Genomic DNA, 17,922 nt, shown 5'->3' on the forward strand with positions numbered 1-17,922 from the left:
CTTTATTTGTCGGTATCGCGGAAATGCCACAATAACGGTCACCCTCTAAACTGAACGATCGGACATAAGAATAATAAATATCCAACATTACCTAGATATTGTACCAGAAAAATAGTTAAAAGCTTACATTTTATAGTAGTTTTTTTTATAGTTGGCGTCACTGTGTATATGGTTGCAATTACTAATATTATAGTAATCATTACTATAAAAATGATATTCCTGACTATAATTATTTTACTATGCAATTATAGTTTCAAATACTACATTCATATAGATTAGAAGAAATTTTTTATGGTTATATGGAGGTCGCCGTCATTTTTTTTAACGGAACTCGCTATTGTTTATTATACTATATTCTACTAATTAATATGAACAACTTTTGTCTGAAACATTTTTCCGTATCTCTGACAGTTGAGATATTTCGGTCTTTTTCTCATTCTAAAGGAATTTTCCGTTATAAAAGAACGACGTCCGATAGTCGTATTCAAAATATTTCAAAAGCTAAATTCCCACTCCTATTATGTCTTGTCGCCATAGACATAATATATCTGACCGAACATTGAGAAGTGAGCGTAGAAGTTCACGTAGAAAAGGACAAACTCTGTCTTGTGCTATTTCGTTCTTTCTTGTTTACATGCGAACGAAAAAGAATGAAATAGCACAAAATAAAGTTTGCCCTTTTCTACGTGAACCTCTACCTCCACTGCTCAAATAAAGGCAAACGCTCGGTCTAGATATATTATGTCTAATATGATTGTGCCACTCGCTACGGCGATGGTGGAGATATGAGTGTGGATGGCTCCTGTACTGCATACTACATATTTACGCGGCATTATCTATATTTGTTAGGTGGGCCAGCAGGGAATAGTCCTTCTCCAGATTCGATATTCTTCATTTCTATCAGTATTTAAAACAACTGATTGGATGAAGCAGTCATATATGGGTCCTTTGAGGTTTGGTAAAAAGCAAGTAAAACACACTAGAGCAGTTGGGATACTTTTTCCGAAGCCTATATGTATATGTGGGCCTGAGATCAGACTGAAAAAGTATCTTACGCACGGACGCATGCAAGCATCATCGAAAAGCTCAGTTAATGCGTGAAGATCCGATTAACATAACAATGGCAGCCGCGCATGTAGATGTAAATAATTAATATGTATTCTTCTTTCCGATGGAAAAACTACGAATCACGGCGGCACCGACGTGTTCCTTTTGCGCGTATGTAATGATGCGGCTCAATAAATCATCCTTCCGGCCCCTAACTAGACCGTGTTGTGCTCGATCAAGTCTCTTGCTTGCAAAAAGTAAAATTTTTAAGCGCACTAAACATATATCTATCAGGACGAGACGTTCCATAATACAAATTCGTCCACGAATACGTTTAAGGCCGTCGGCCGGGGATCTTTTGTCGAGTTGAGAATCAATAATCGACCGTTACTTCGTAATTTTGAAAATGCCCACCTGAAACGAATACCGTAGAAACAGTTTTTAGACGTAGAGTTACATTGTATTTATGTTACAATTTCTCACTCAACACATGTGTTATATTACATTTACATTATTGAGTGAGAAATTGTTACAGAAATGCAATGTACCCAGTCAGTAAAATGTTAGCAGATTGGCAGCAAATTTATCAGAAGCTCACACCAAAACCATAGCCATCTGTGTCCGCACTTGGTTTTTGTTTTGGCAACAGAGTCTGTAAAATATACTGTCAACAGATTGTCGGCAGAAATCTAACAAGGTCCAGTTATGTGAGCAGATTTTTTGGTATTTATCAGTTTTTGGGTACAATCTGCAGTCTTTCTGCCTTCAAAAATAGTGGGCATTTGACGAAATCTGTTCTGGCAGATTTGGCTATCTGGAATAATTGACGTTCGGTATTTACTGGGTTGTCTTTCTCTAGATATCTTTTCAACTGTGTCGGTTATTCACTTGTTGCAAATTGTCAATTAAAAATTATTTTCTATTGCGGTAGTTAAGTCAAAAATTATGAAATTACAGATTTTCTTTAAACTTGCAGCAAAACTAATTTAGACGATCAGTCTCAGAACTTTTTGAATACACTGTGTAAGAATGATCTATGGAATATTCCGATTATTCTTGAAGAATATTCTTAAAATGTTCATAGGAGTGTCTCGTGCTATCTGGGGAGCGGCCAAAATTCGATTCAGAAAATAGCATGGAAGAGTATTTCATTGCAATATTTAGCTTTTTTTTAGCTTTTCTCAAACTTTTTATGATAGATGTATAATTACTGTCCATGCAGCGACCATGTGAAATTTTGAAATATAGTCTTTTTACGATTAATTGTGTTTGACGTTTGAATTAATTACTCGATAACTATTGCGAATTTAACAAAATGGTAAATAACTTTTCTTTTCAGTTTAACCCGCTATACTTTCATCTTTCGCTTAGTCACTCTTAGGACCTGAGCAGAATGGCTGTCTTGTATGTACACTTAAGACAATGTTTTGTGTTTTAAATCTTTGTCTTAAGTGGCGCGCGACAACTGTCTTGTGACTTAAGAATACAGGATCGCTATTCTGCTCAGGCCCTTACGTTGCGCCGGACACCTGTATATTCTTGTATTCCGTCATCCTCTTCACAATAGTTTGCATATATCAATTGTCCGTTTTATATCGTTTGATAACGGGTCTTGAGAAATACTGATCTAGCGTATACCATGCATTGATGGAGCAGAACCGACCGAGGAAAGTTCGGTCGCTGGTGCATTTCGGTCTTACGGGAATCTTGCGCCATGTGTGCCGTATTGCGTCAAATACAGTGGTGAAAGCAGCTGCAACGTGACACGCGTCCATTGTCGGTATTTCGTGGGCAACGAAAAATGAAAAATCGTCCCTCGTATATTCTCGTCTCTTGCCATACGAAATCCCTTCGGCCTTTGACCTCTGATGTTGGAGAATATCACCTGGACCACAGACGAGACCGAGAGAGAGAGAGAGAGGGAGAGAGAGAGAGAGACAGAGAGAGAGATTCTCTGGGAAATTTATTCTCACGGTTTGATATTGCCTTTTTCTCTTGATCGCACTGTGAAATTTTTGTCTCTGTATATTTTATCATTTTAATTACAGAGATTTTGGAGCATAGTAGAATGCGGCTACGCAATGTATTACGAAGTAATGTTAAAAAATTTGTATTCTTTATGACCTAGAACACCTTACGCGTGATAGTGATAGGCGCGCTACAATCGACGTTCGGTGAATTCATCGAAGAGCCCTAGTGCGAGGGTGCAGGGGTTACTCTAGGTGTTCAAGCGAATTGGGGGTCGCGCAACCTCCCCTCCTCCCTTCCTATCCAACGCGTGCCATCTTCGATGTAGTGGCCCGCCACTAAATCACCCCAACCGAAAGGGTTTAAATGCTCTTTTTTTCTCGCCCTTCGGCAATAGGGTAATAATCACAGTAGCAGGACATTCGGCATTTCTAAAAGGACTGTGAAATTGTAATATACGTATCTTTCCTCTCTCTTTCGTACTTACAATAGCACGCACACGCACACGCACAGCGGGTAAAGTTTTTCGGTAAATTCTGGTGTTAAAAAGATATATCTGTTATAAAGATCAATTATATTTGTCGGTATATCTTACCTATATGTGGATATTCGGTAAGATATACCGAATAAATAAGATAAATGATACATCGCTCTGGCTAAAAATATATATAGTTGGAAATATTATTAAAATATAAAGAGCATTAATGTAAAATGCGCTATACAGTGTGCAATTATTTTCTCGTGGTAAAGTTGTTACGACTTGTCTTCATTATGACGGATAACGAATCGTCGCGATATCACGATCGATACTTTCTCTCGCAAAGGCTCGTTAGAAACATCTGCCACGACCTGACGTCGTCGTTCTCGCGAATGGTTGCGGCTGCGAAACATCAGGACAATTTCTGTGCATTGTCCTTTTGAATTATTGCTTCTCTCTTCACTCGAATTTTTTTCGAGTCCAGATACATTCTATAATATCAATCAACGCTTGATGACAATAACGCTGATGCTGGAAAAGGTGCAAGTATAAATAAACTACTATTAAATTAACGCTTAATTACGTAGCGCATTCAGCTGTTCATAATAGAATAACTATCAAGAGATCTAATGCGTTACGTAAATAATTAATTAGCGGTTGTATGTTGCGATGCGAGATGTTCCACGGAACACAAGTTAGGAGGAAAGGCCCTAAAAAAAAATTCAACAGGAAATTCGGGACAACTGTCGACACAATAGACCAGAGAATCCAGGAAAAAAAAGAGCCGTATCGTTAACGGGTAATTTTGTGACAATACCTGCGCAACTTTTACCACACGCGAACCCGCACGATCTTCTAGGGTCAGGTTTCGATACTTGTTATCACATTGCGACACGCCGCTGTTTCCTAAAAGAAGCCATTGAAGATAATTATCCGCATAAGGGATGCTGTATAACGAGCTAGCAATAAACATCCTGTTTCGTGGAGGGGCAGATTAGGGGTGGACATTTCCTAAGATAGCTCTGTTTATCATCCACATTCCGTACGAAGGATATCGATAAAAGATCTTCAGATATTTAACGCAAGCATACGGACTCGTCGTCGCGTGCATCACGTGCTCGTAGTACCGCCGCGAAGTTTGCGGGGCCATCGATCGTCCTCTGCACGCGGTCTTTCGCGAGTCTCGTCGTAGCACGTCGCAGGAGGCGGTCTATGCGTGAACGTGTAAGTGAGACCATGCGTGCGTGTACGTGCGTGCATGCGTGCGTGCGCGCGTACGCGCGCGCACCCGGAGCACGCACTTACGCACGATCGACGCGAATCGTTCGCTCGTTGTGCGTGGCGCGCGCTACGTTGCCATGACGACCAGCGGCAGTGGCACGCATTGATCGCAGACTCCCGCTCGCTCGCTCGCTCGCTCGGCGGTGCGTGGACTGCGGAGTCGAGTGCGTAAGAGACGCGACGGAGAAAGGAGAGGAGAATACGCATGCACACATAGGCGCCACGTACACGTGTGTAAATGCAGCATGTGCGCATGCACGCACGCACGCACGCACGCACGCACGCACGCACGCACGCACGCACGCACGCACGCACGCACGCCACGCACGCACGCACGTACGCTCGCAGGCAAGCACGCAGGCACGCACGCACGCGAAGAGGCAGGCATCGGGGATAATGCGCGAACGGACACGCCGGGCTTCCTCACTCTTTGCGAGGCTTTCTTTCGTGTTTTATAACGACGATTTAGAGCGTCCGTTTAAGCTATAGACTATCATTATTCTCGCCCGTACAGAACAACGATGATTATTAATTCATCTCCCTTCCTCCGTTTTTCATTTCCCTCGCCTTCAATCACGCACACGCCATCATTACCTATTCTCAAGTTCAATCGTCAATCTCCAGATTTTACTCTCACTTGCTACTTGCCGATCAATCTATTGCGAATAGGATTGATACAATCTGACGGAAATAAGATACACGTATCTATATCACCCTGGAGTTTCCTAACGACAAAGGGCAATTAGGAAATACTAAAATAAACACAAATTTTATTTTTCAGCACGCTCCTGTCACAAAATCTATCCTTTGACAGTTCCGGCCTCGACTCCGGGCGGAACCAGATCTACAAGAGAGTTCCAAGTTTTTTTTCCCGCGAAGAGTACAATTCGAGGTAATAAAATCGCGTCGCCGCGCCGCGCCGCGCCGCGCCGCGCCGTGCGGTGTCGGCCGAGCAGAAGCGGCAATGGATGAACGAAAGGGTTAGCTTCGAGATTAAAAGGAAGTCACCCCCTGCTCCTCCCTTCTCTCCCATCAATCACAATTATATCCTCTCTCTCCCCTGCTATCGTTCATAATTACTGCTCGTGACTTTATCCCGGCGCTCGAAGCTGCCGGTCGACCAGCTCGGTAGCGCGAGAGAAAAAGAGGAAAAGGGGGGAACATGGGGTGCTCGGAGTGAGATGGAGACACTACAATAGACTTTTGGCACGGAGATTACTGTAAAACTCTCTGTCGGGGGTGGCGGGGGATCTCGAGGAGAGAGAAAAAAAGTTTCAAACCCTCCGGCCGTAGCCTCTGATCTCGTCGCGGAATTGGAAACGAAGCCGCTATCTCTCTTTAAAAAAAATATATATATATATATTTCTCTCAGACGCTGTTTCGAGTTCGTGAAATTTCTACTCGGACGGGCCGAGTTAAATGTTTTCTCAAACGCAATTAAAGGGCGATCACGCGGATGCCTGGCCGTCATATAGTTCGCTTTCAGTAAATAATGTCACGGTATTCGATGACGCAGATCGTTCGCGCGTGCACGGTGCATTAAACGTCGCCGATAAACTTACGTCACATTAAAAAAAATTGTTACCGAGTACCCAAGGTCGCTTTTTTATGCAAGTCCGCTCGGGGAAAAAAAAATATCATAGGTAAAGTCTGTGCCGTCAGCGCTGACCTTACGCAGTCCTTTTTACGCACGGTAAATCCCGATTCCATATGATGTATTTTCACCAATTGACGAACGATGGGATCGACCAATGGGACGGCAGCGCCTAATTAATCGAGTGGTTTCGCGAAATTGCGATTGTGCTGGCGCAAACCGCCGTAAGGTTTTACGATTGAATGTGGGACCGCATTGACAAACTTGACCTATCCGATTGCGCGCTCAGGAAATGGCACGGAAGCGGAAATGGGTCAGACATGGGATTTGAACAAGACGCGTACGGTTTTGTACGGATCGGAATCGAAATTAATCAATTCTCCTGCCGAATGAGTGTTTGACTGTGCCCGCTCCCGGTCTTCTCTAGCTTTTGCTTCCACCAATCGTTTTAAGAGATATTTTTCTGGTAGTAGGATGTCCAATTGGCACTAGTGCTATTAACACTCTCAGAAAGGATTTCTGTTACCGAGAAAAATATTCTTGACGTATTTATATTTCTCACAATTAAGGGCCGGTTTCACACACGTCGGTTAACTGTTGACCAGAGTTCTGTCAACTCCCTAATTTTTTCTATCTTGTTATCTAAGAGACAGAGAATAAATTAACATTCGATTAGCAGTTAATCGATGTTTGTAAAACTGAAAAATTAACCATCGGTTTTTCTGATTAAGTTTCGTGCGCGTGGTCCATGTGCTTCGTTCGTCATCTTGCGACTTGGCAGGGATCAAAGGTGGGCTTCCTCTTCCTGAAACGTGACATCTGGACGCCGTGAATCGACTCGAAATTTCGATTTAATCTCGTCGAGGCTCCAGATGCGAGGCAAATCGTGGTAAATTATCGCGCTGTACCGTTTGGCGGTTTTTACGTACCGTTCGAAAAGTATGAAAAAATATTCTGTTTTAAAAACATCCGTACTTTTGTATACTTTTACAACGAGGTTCTCTAATTATAGACCTGTAGATCGTAGAGTCAAACGCGAAATATTAAATGCGAGATAAAGCATTTATAACGGTATGAAAATTTCTCGCAAGTAAAAATTGAATCGGTGAAAACAGAAAGAGGACGTGTAACATTTTCGTCGAAACTTAATTAACAATGGATTCTTGCTCTAGCGTAAGACCGGAAAACTGTTAAAACAAATTATTATGGCTCATATGTGTTAAATATTTAGACACTACCACCCTATCACGGCTCTTAGTCCTTTAACTGTTAAAACTTCAAGAAATAAAGGACTAAGAGCCTCAGAGCCTAAAGGATTAAGAGTAGTGTCTAAATATTTAGACACTCTTAATCCTGTCACGTCTCTTAATCCTGTAACTGTTAAAACAATTGTATAAATGAAAACTTTAACGAATCCCTTTTTCAAGTGCAAAGTAATATAAAAGCTACCGAAAAATTCGTATTACGCTTATGAATTTTTCGATAGCTTTTATATTACTTTGCACTTGCTTGTATTACTTTGTTGTTTTATTTTTCTGAAATAGACAATTTTGTACCCTCGTATCATGTGCCCTTTCTGTCCTGATCGTTTCGATTCTCTAAATTGATATATCTTTCGCTCCTGTATTATACATATGTGCGCCATCGCAGGACGACCTCGCTTCTCTGCGGAAGGCCTCTTCGTCCGTCGCTAACTCACACACGCTTACACGCGTGCATATAAACGGAAACCCTTCAAGTAGCCTACCATCCACCTCATGTGTACAGACACTTCTGTCACGCACGAGTGGAGGGAAACGCGTAAGGTACAAGTGCGCGCGTACAGGCGCACCGTGTGTAGGTGCAACTGCATTGCACTTATGTACGTACGTAGGCCTAGAAATTCACCCCTCTTTTCGCTGGACGCGAAGGGATGCCGAGGGGGATACCGGGGTAGCTCTCGAGCAGGTGCGAGCGAGTGGGTGCGTGCGACAGAGCGAGTTTCGCCGAGCAGAACGGAATCTACAGCGAAATCCGGGGCGCGCTAAACGGCCCGTTTCTCTCGTTCTGTCTGCCTTGGCGACAATTTTTCAATGTATTCGCTGTCGTGTCCGCTATTCGGTAAAAAAAAAATTACATAAAATCATGAGCGGTGCTCTGTGTATCATTACGCAGCCTGTTGTTGCAATAGTTGAGATGCTGTTAAACATTTGCGGATCTAAAGTAAAATCATCGTCATCTCTGTTGAAAGCTACGAGCGGCCATGTCGACGTGCTACAGGCATGGGCTCCGCAGGCTTGTGAAAATCGCTGGAAAATGGTGCGAAAAGGGTGTCGTGTTACGCCCCGCAACATTTCCCGCTAAATTTGCGCGTGTCTGACCTCCAGTTCCTCCCTCGCCACCCCACCACCCGTTACACGGCCCTATTTTCGTTCAGTCCTTCGTCCGTATATCCTTTTCTGGCGCAAGTAGCGAAATTTATTTTATGCCCTCTCAGGTCCCTCTTCGAATTCCTCCGAATATTTAGTACATCCACCTTGAGAAGGTGTCACAAGATTAGAACCGCGATGTCGTATTTCACGCAACATCGCGCGGCGAAGCCGATAAGTTATTTGGCATGGTAGTCGCGGAACAATGGCGCTTGTCCATCTTAAGTAAAGAATAATAACTTTTTTCGAAGATTCACAGATTTCCCTAGACAATCCTTCCTTTTTTTTTCCCCACGAAACAATGTTTCGCGATTTATACCATAAAATAATAAAAACCACGAAAACCACGTAAATCGTGAAAAATCGTTCCGTCCCGGAGCAACTCAATGGGACTATAATATTTGTAAAATGTTTTTTTAATATATACTTTTCGTTAATTATGAGAAAACTGCATTCCTGGAATTATATAATTCCACGTATAAGAAGAACTGCGTTATGTCCGAAAAAGAAATCGGCGCATAGCACCAATGTGGAAAGAAACGGTATATAGATTTTCAGAAAAATTACAAGTTGGGCTACCTACATCCTGCCTTGCGACCCACATTGGCGTGTTCTCATATGTTGTTTAGTTTTAGATAGGGGTCTTACTTGAAAGTTTATTATTCGTTAAAATTAATGTTTTTTGAATGAATAAAAAGGGACTTAACCCATTATTTTAATGTTTTTTAAAATAATTTTAAAAACGGTTTTCAAAAATTTTAAAGAACACGTTATAAATATTGTTTTTCCCCATTGGTAAGAAATGACGTGCCGATCGACGAATCGTTTCTGACTGGGGTGGAAGGAGATCCATGAGGCTTTTACCAAAAACAGTTGAAATCAATAAACAACAATGGCAAATAAATTAATAATCCTTCATTATATATTCGCGTATAAATAGCGCACGTAAAAAATCCGCTTTTAAGTTTCATTACATAATTACGAGATTTCCTTCCGCCATCCCTTTCCGGTTTTACCGACGAGAAGTGCCTATTGTATAAATAAGCTCAATCATGGCGATACAACTATTTGTTGAGATATTCTCTAGATAAAGTTGTCGGATGGTGTCCAAAATAAAAGAGAGTAATATATTAATTAAAAACGATACGTAAAATTGATTTATGAAATTACACGGCCTGTCTTTGCAGAGTTCTCTGGCGAATCGGCGATCGTGGATGCCGAAAGATAAATAAGAGATATTCGAGATGTCTTTATACTATAAGTCAATGTGAACAATATACATATATATGTATGTATGTATATATATCTTACGCTAAATGTGCAACGCGAGTATAAATGTAATATCATATGATCGGCACATTTCTGAAAAATTTCTCGCCTGTTTGTCGCAAAGGGACACCATTGAGGGCGTTTATTCACGCCTTTAACAGATTTACACCGTTTGCGATTAGCAATTGGCAATGGCAATTAATAATAGACTGACAACGTGTATTCGCCTCTGCCTGACATCGCTGGTAATACGCGTCGCGATACTTTACTCGGGTACGCGTCGCTCATAGAACGCTACATTATCGGTATACGAGTACACTTTCAATGCCGTTGCCAGGCGCGCTCTGTGGTCGCGGGATTACAATCGTGTAGAGAACGACATACTACCATTTAATAGCGCTTATCCCCTGGAAACGCACCCCATTCGCGCAATGCCGCAACGCGCCGTAATCGCCCGTGTCCTCAGAAATTCTGAATAATCTGGCACGCGCAGCCATGCGGAAACCAGAACAAGTCGGTGTAAAGTCGATTCCCGCTTCCCTCGAGTGCCACTAGTCTCTTTTGTACGAATTGCTGCTGGCACCTACTCCTGTATCCCTCCGGGATGGAGCATATACCGTTGCACACATCGTTCCTGAAAGGCACAAGATGGATATCTCATCGTTACCGTCTCCTTCAAGTTCGATAAGGACGTCATCCCGACGTGACGTAAAATGACGATTTCTCCTGAGCTAACGTCAGCTTGGAGCGAATGTGAAAATTGAAGAATCAAATGACAATTAGAGCGATTTCTTTACAAATATTACAAAGCCCCGTATCAGGTTTATCATCACAAATTCCCCGGGTACACTTACAAGCACTTCTCGCTTCTGACGAGCTGCGTGTACTTGTCCTGGCCCGGAATATTAACAACATACATCCAGTTGCCCTCTTTGTTTAGAGCGGCACGGGGAGCGATGTATTGCTCTCGTGTGGGACACAGGGGAATGATTTCCGGATCCGACTGTCTCTTTACACGGTCGCCCTTAAGTTTAGCGTAGCTCAACAACGGGTTCACGCTGTAACTTCGCGGCGCTACCTTGTCACTTCGCGAATATCTGTTATTTAACACAAGACGTAATAATGCAAATTAAGATAAAATATATTATCATATTATTACATTACGGCCGGTATTCAGATCTTACATTCAAGACGTGAATTTATCTGAAGATGCTGTATGTAACATTTCTATTGGCCTGAATATAAGATCTGGAGGTCAATTGTGTATCTTACTACACTGTAGTAAAAATGCTAAAAATGAGTAGCTTCGTCTCTTTCTAACTGTCCCATTAGAAAGAAATAAAGCCGCTCACTTTTTGAGCATTTTCACTATATTCTACTCTCTAAAATTTGTGGAGTGAAAATACTGCCATGGAGTGAAATGTTCACCCTATTGGCGTGAATATTTCCTTCAACAGAGTGAATATTAACTCCAACGGAGTAAACATTTCACTCCATGGCAGTATTTTCACTCCACAAATTTTAGAGAGTAAGATACAGAATTTTGATGATCAAGTACACTGACAAAAAAAAACTTTTTAGAACTAAGTAAATAGATTTACTTAAAATTATTTTTTTACTGAAGTAAATATTTTGTTGGCTTAAGAGTTTTTTTTATCAGTGTACATACATACGTGCGACAAGAAGTCGCCATTTTAGCATCTCCATGCGATACCGATAGTCGTACCTATTCGTCAACCATGATTGGTTCGGTCTGAATACGCCCAAGGATTCCTGAGAGTAAGAACGATCGAGTTGCCGTAGAACGTCCTGATGATACTTCAACGTTACTTCCGGGAGGAAAGGGTTCCTCTGCGATTCTGGCGCGGAGTGTTTGTAACTGCAATTCGACGAGTCGAAAATTTAACTTCGTACGCTAATATCGTTTCCCTTCGTTCGTACCGCCACTCAAATATATCTTCCATCCCGTACAGACGACAATGTGAATAATTTGACACGTGTATGCGAGTCCTACCTGTGATAACGGCTGCTATTGGACGGAGGACCATATACGAGGGCTGGCTCTCCTTTTAGAGGAGGCTGCGTGTATAATTGACTATTGTCTTGTCGTGGATAGTCATAGCCTTGATCATAATCCGGCGAAGAACTTAAAAACGGTAATGAGAAGGATATGCGGGAGTACCGATTATTAATGATTAATTACATAGAGGAAAGTCCTATATTATGAGACAGGTTTCTAATATGAGACAGCAAGTTTTCAACACCCAAATTTAATCACAAATTTTTTTTCGCAACGATTACACAATCTAACAATGAATTTTCTACTAAACAGATTTCATTCCAAGGGCAACAAATTTATAGAATTAACAGATGAGGCCTAATTAATTTAACTCCGCTATCTCATATTAGGAGCCTACAGCCATAAAATAATAGGGGACTTTCCTCTATTAATTAATCTATTGTTATATATATAATATTATTATATATTACATATAAAATATTTAAAATAATAAAAATTAAAAAATAAGCATACTTTAGCGTCTCTAACGGTAGAAATTGTTATTCGTACTTATCTGAGATTTGAGTCTTTCTCGCGTGTAACTTTCGTTCCTTACATAAATATATCGCGATATTTCAGTATCGAACATATACCTGTATGCATTGAAATCGTCGCGGGATTCATCTTGCAACGCGGTGTTAAAGTCGAAGCTGCATTTGTCGACGAGAAACTTGATGAGTTGTCTAAAAAAAAAGAAGAAGAAGAGAGAGAGAAAATAAAAAGAGGGGAAAAAAGAAATCGTTACCTCTCCCGAGGACGGAATACAATGCATTGGTAAAAACGCGATGCATTCTCTCGTTTTTACCAAAGTAATTCTCGGGAATTACATTCGACCTTTGGCTTCGCACGCGAGCCGAGATCTTGCTGCAACGCGTATCAAAGATACCGGCCATTCTGTCTCTCGGCCGGACGACCGAGATTCGTCTCTCTTCCAGGTTGACAAAAGGTTATTTACGCAGGTGCGTTCCCAATTGGGTGTATTGCGCAACTGTGTTAGGCCTGAGCAAGCATTAGCGAGGCGAGATGCAGCGTGTTTGTTTGCGGCGAAATGACACGCGCGACACCGTGAGCTGATAGCCCGACTCGAGTCGGCAATTTGATGTTTCTGACAGTCTAATTGACCGTTGTACGGGTCGTCCCTACGCGCATAATTATCGGAAGTGACAGCTGTCTCAGTCGCAAGTTTCTCCACTTGCTAAAATTATTCAACTTGGTGCGGTTGGATCGTTGCGGCTTATCGAAACCCCATTCATTTCACTGCGCGGCGTTAAAAGCTGCATGAGACGGCATAATGCAGTATTGGCGATATTTTCGGATATACAGAATTGTTTAAAAGAAAAAGTCTGTTCTGAGCGTTAAAAAATATCGCTGTTCTACGCGCAATCGCCTGTTTCATTATTCATTCCTGCAAACTTGTTCAAACGTATACGATTCGCGAGTGCTCGATACGAGTATTGTTCATGCAAATATTTGGGGTCATGTCGCAAGAGCGATTTGTGCAGCGGAGAGGGAAGAAAGAAATACCGGTATTCAGCACGATGGGACTCGGATTCGGACTATTGTAACGGGTCCAATAATTATCCAACAGCGTATGACCGCGTCAAGGCCATGGTCACGGTACGCTGAGCAACGATCTCACGGACGTTCTTCTTACATTATAGCGACCGCTCACTTTACGTAACTCTTCCCAACATCTTCGGGGATTTGAGCGTGAAAGTGCGCGGAGATTTGGGAAATCGCATGGTCACTTGCATACGGAGCACGAGAACAGTAAGCGGGGAGTAACTAACGGGTGCTGCTCCAACATCTCATTTCTGTGGTTTCGATCGCGCCGGAGATGGGAGCTCTTCTGGGCTAGATCGCGCTTATAAAAAAACGAGGAACGAAAATCGTTTTATGGGCGAGAGTCGCTCCGGCTGGTTGTGCAAGCATATTAAGGCGAACTCGATGCTTTCGAGAAACGAATTCTCACCTCGATGAGGAGAGGAGAGTTAGCGGACTTTCCCCTCCAGAAGTTTTTCTCAGCGCGCGCGTGGATCATTCGTATGCATAGAGGAAGGCGGAAGGTGGACACGGTGGACGTGGCGAAAGGAATATCAACAATTGGAAATGGGTCGACCGGATTGCCGCGGATTTCCACTTGTTGCGTTACCTCGTCGCTGATTCGACAAGGATATTTTTTGGGGGGGAACGGAGAAGAGGATGTTCTAAGAGTACTTACCGAGGATAGTGGTCTGGGGTTTCGCAGAATGTCTGCCCCGGTGGCGCGCAGTGGGGAGTGTATCCTGGAGGCGCAGGTACGAAAGGGTCATACTGCGGCCGTCCTGGACATCCGTACTCCGTACAGGGTTCGCCCCGAGTGACCATCAAGAAAAACTATTCAAGAATATGATGATATTTATAAAAAGACTAGAGTTGCGTTCGGAAACATCACCCGAGTGCCCCAGTGGATCATTTGTTCTTGTCGCTCACCGAATGTACAAATAAGGATAAAATGATACACGGGGACACTCGGGTAACGTTTCCGAACGCAGCTTAGATGGCGAGAAAGACGACAATTAAAACATTCTTTTCGATCCGCAAGTCTACGCAAAATATTCATTCCCTTTGTGTACGTACGTGTAAGTACAGCTTAAACGCGTTTTGCATTTGCAGTCAAATACACGATAAAACTTGAAGCACGAGATCACTAGTGTCGACTAAGCACGGTGTACAATGTGGTACCACTTATTGTGAAACGCTGCACCGGCTTGTAATCGATCGCTTATCGGGATACTTCCTGTACGGTAGAAATGCGTACTTTTTGCGACGGTATTAATCGGCTCTGATTCAGCCCACACGTAATTCGATCGGTAGATAAAAAAGCGCTAGCGATTAATCAAGAAGATGAGTCAATGGCGATTCGCGATTAGAAAGGTATATACAGCGTGCGTTTACCAATTAATGGAAATACCATCATTACATCACATTTAAATCCAGCTTCCCGCGTACCCTGCAACTACGGTTAATTCTTAACATTAGATCGGACCGATCACTTACGATTGATATGTGCCACGCGAGCGCCATTTCGATCGTTATGATTCACCCCTCCGTGATAGAACCTTCTCTCCTGTAGTGAGCAGGTGTCTCGGCAGGAAGGAGGCCGCGAAGTCACTTAATTGGCATCGCGTGCTGATCAATCGCCGTGCCAATGTCACCGCTGATAAACGATAACCCGGCTCGACCAGTATCGTTACCTTGAGGGCGACCGTAAGAAACAAAGAACCCCGTTAAGAATAAAACTGGGTTGAGTCTCGCGCTTGATATATACCTTCGAATTTTGGAAATAAACGAAAGCTCGTGTCCGTCGGCCGAATCTCGAGTCGCATCAACTTTACAGACTTTAAATCGAAACTCCAATTGAATTTGGGACTGATCTCCCGTCTCTTCTAGACGCTACCGTACTGCAACGCGTGTAACTCGTCGCGCCGACTACGACAGAGCACAGTCAACCATAACGGACGTCTCTCCACTTTTGGCCAGCGTGATTCGAAAGTGTCCACGACAACTGGGTCCAGACACTGGCGCGATTCGGTTCTACGCGCCGCGAGTCTACCTAGCAACGTGGGATACGTGGGTATACCACTGTGCGTTGGCCCCTTCCTCGGGCGACGTGCACGAGTTCTACTGGGACTCAGGGTGGGGTAGGCGGACACATACTTTCACTAGAATACGTGCAGCGAGGGATTCATCGACCTTATGACAGCATGAACTAAGTTTTTCTCCGGATGACACGGATACATCTTGATTACGCGACATCGCTAGTGTGTCAGGAAAGAGAAAGAGAAATGCTACTTCTTATACCAAAACTCAGCGTTCAATCGACAGAAATCGCTGATAAAATTTCTTTTTTTCGCATGAGATATCGCAAGCGTCTTTCACTTTAAGATTTTCGATGGAGATAAATTACCTTTTGGTAAAAATTGGAGTCATTAATAATGCGACAATGCCAAACGTTGAAAGATCGAGTGAAAGTAACGCTAAATGTTTCGAATGTTCAAAAATAGTTGGTTCAGAAAATAAAGTCATGTTGAAATTAATCGTACGGAGGTATTTTCAATAATTTGACTTGAATACACGGTAGTCAGAATTTATGCTTCCTGGTCACTACTTAAGATATTCAGTGATCTGAATGGGACAGACAGACTTAGATTCAGATAACATATACGCGAAGAGAATGTTTTCTTAAAATTTATCCTGAAATCATATCGGAAGAATTTTATGAGTTTTCTAAATTTTACCATACATTTTACTGGTAGAATGTATGATAAAATTTCAAAAAAGTTTCATAAAGGTTTTCAAAATACCATGTCCTACGATTATATGATTTTCAGGTAAATTTTAAAAAAAATTCTCTCCGTGTAATAGTTTATGTTTATATACGTTTTATGTTTTTAAATTTAATAATTAATGTACTTAATATTTTATCACAACTCGAAGGATATAAGAGCCAGAGCCAAGACAAGATGTTAGTGTCTAAATAATTTTAATTTTTTAATTTATTGCGAAAAATTTACCCCTGTCAGAGTTTGAACCTGGACCTCCCTCTACTTAATCTCTTAATATTTTATAAAAACCAACATATTCTACTTGAGTTACAATAGCAGAAGAGACAAATAATTATTATATAATTGTTTCATTATTATTCAGGAGCTCTATTGGAAACGTGATAGGTCATAACAAATCCGTCAGTTACATTGCTATTTTGTCAATCATATTTTTGAATAAATAAGAAAAGACTTCAATAATAAATAAATATATACATATTGAACAAAAGTTCAGTGTCAAAGCAAGGTGTTCGTGTTTTAATAATTTATTACGGTTAAAATCGATGAAACATTTCAATTTCATCCGTACAATTTTTTTATTTAAGTGTTTAATATTTGTCTATTAAAAATTTTTAATTTATATAAAACATTCAAAATGTTAGCAACATACTCAAAATACAAGGGTTGAAATGTTCATGTTGCAGATAGATTGCGACTAGCAAACGTCAAGGTAAATCAATCGATAAAGAAAGTTCGTTGTAATTAAAGAAAAATAAAGCAATTGTACATATTCCTTCATTGGGCTTCATTTAGGAAAGTGAACGGCATTTGAATACAGCGGTTCCACAGCCATATTCGTTTTTAGTTCGGAGTTTCGCTCGCGGTGCTCATGATGACGCTTGAATACCATACCTACATTTAGTGTACGACTGGGTGATCTACTGAGCAATACCGTGGCGGCCGTGGCTGATAGACGCGCTGGCGCCATTGGCAACTTCTTCTAGAGAGAAGCTTGAGAGCTGCCACCATAGTCTTATATACTAGACTCCGCCAGAGAGAAGCTTGAAGCCTATCACACAATGCCAGGCAACAGGCAATAGGAATAGGGAATATCATTTTTGACGCGTTGGATTCGTCGGAAATTTTCTTCCAACCAATCCAACGCGTCAAAAATTCTATTCCCTGTTCCTGTTGCATGTTGTCTGGCATTGTGTGATAGGCTTGAGAGCTGTCACGGTTACGTTTTTCGTGATTGGCGAAAGCGATACATCCTCTGTGGACATTGGCTACGTAGTTTATGTCCACGTTTTTCAATGTCCACAGAGGGCGTATCGCTTTCGCCAATCACGAAAAACGGGGCCGTGGTAGCTCTGATTGGCTGCGTTCAGCAGACACAACTGTTGAGTGAGCGCTCAGTATGATTGGCTAATACTTTTAGATCCAGCCAATCATGTTAAGTAATCATTGAGCGCTCACTCAACAGTTGTGCCTGCTGAACGCGGCCATTGAGC

General features: G+C 41.9%; 1 protein-coding gene across 1 annotated transcript; it reads right to left on the reverse strand.

Annotated features, from left to right (window-relative positions):
• Positions 1-9,676: 9,676 nt before the first annotated feature.
• Positions 9,677-15,729, reverse strand: LOC105562764. The gene is made up of 8 exons (XM_012013826.1): positions 15,415-15,729; positions 15,144-15,340; positions 14,326-14,480; positions 12,698-12,787; positions 12,060-12,191; positions 11,772-11,924; positions 10,900-11,142; positions 9,677-10,679 (listed from the first exon to the last, which is right to left on the reverse strand). Exons 2-8 carry the CDS (start codon positions 15,168-15,170, stop codon positions 10,508-10,510), a joined length of 972 nt encoding a protein of 323 aa, XP_011869216.1. The 5' UTR covers positions 15,171-15,340; positions 15,415-15,729; the 3' UTR covers positions 9,677-10,507.
• Positions 15,730-17,922: the final 2,193 nt, after the last annotated feature.

The sequence above is a fragment of the Vollenhovia emeryi genome, unplaced genomic scaffold (assembly GCF_000949405.1).
Source record: "Vollenhovia emeryi isolate VEMERY1.0 unplaced genomic scaffold, V.emery_V1.0 DF939183.1, whole genome shotgun sequence".
Classification (NCBI taxonomy): Eukaryota; Metazoa; Arthropoda; class Insecta; order Hymenoptera; family Formicidae; genus Vollenhovia; species Vollenhovia emeryi.

Bases quoted from the DNA above. Each gene is read 5' to 3' on its own strand.
- LOC105562764 (XM_012013826.1), bottom strand. From the start codon at position 15,170: ATGGCGCTCGCGTGGCACATATCAATC. The intron at 12,192-12,697 runs GTATATGTTCGA...ACCGTTTTTAAG, and splicing joins GACGATTTCAATGCATACAG to TTCTTCGCCGGATTATGATC. The intron at 11,143-11,771 runs GTACGACTATCG...GTTAAATAACAG, and splicing joins CAATCATGGTTGACGAATAG to ATATTCGCGAAGTGACAAGG.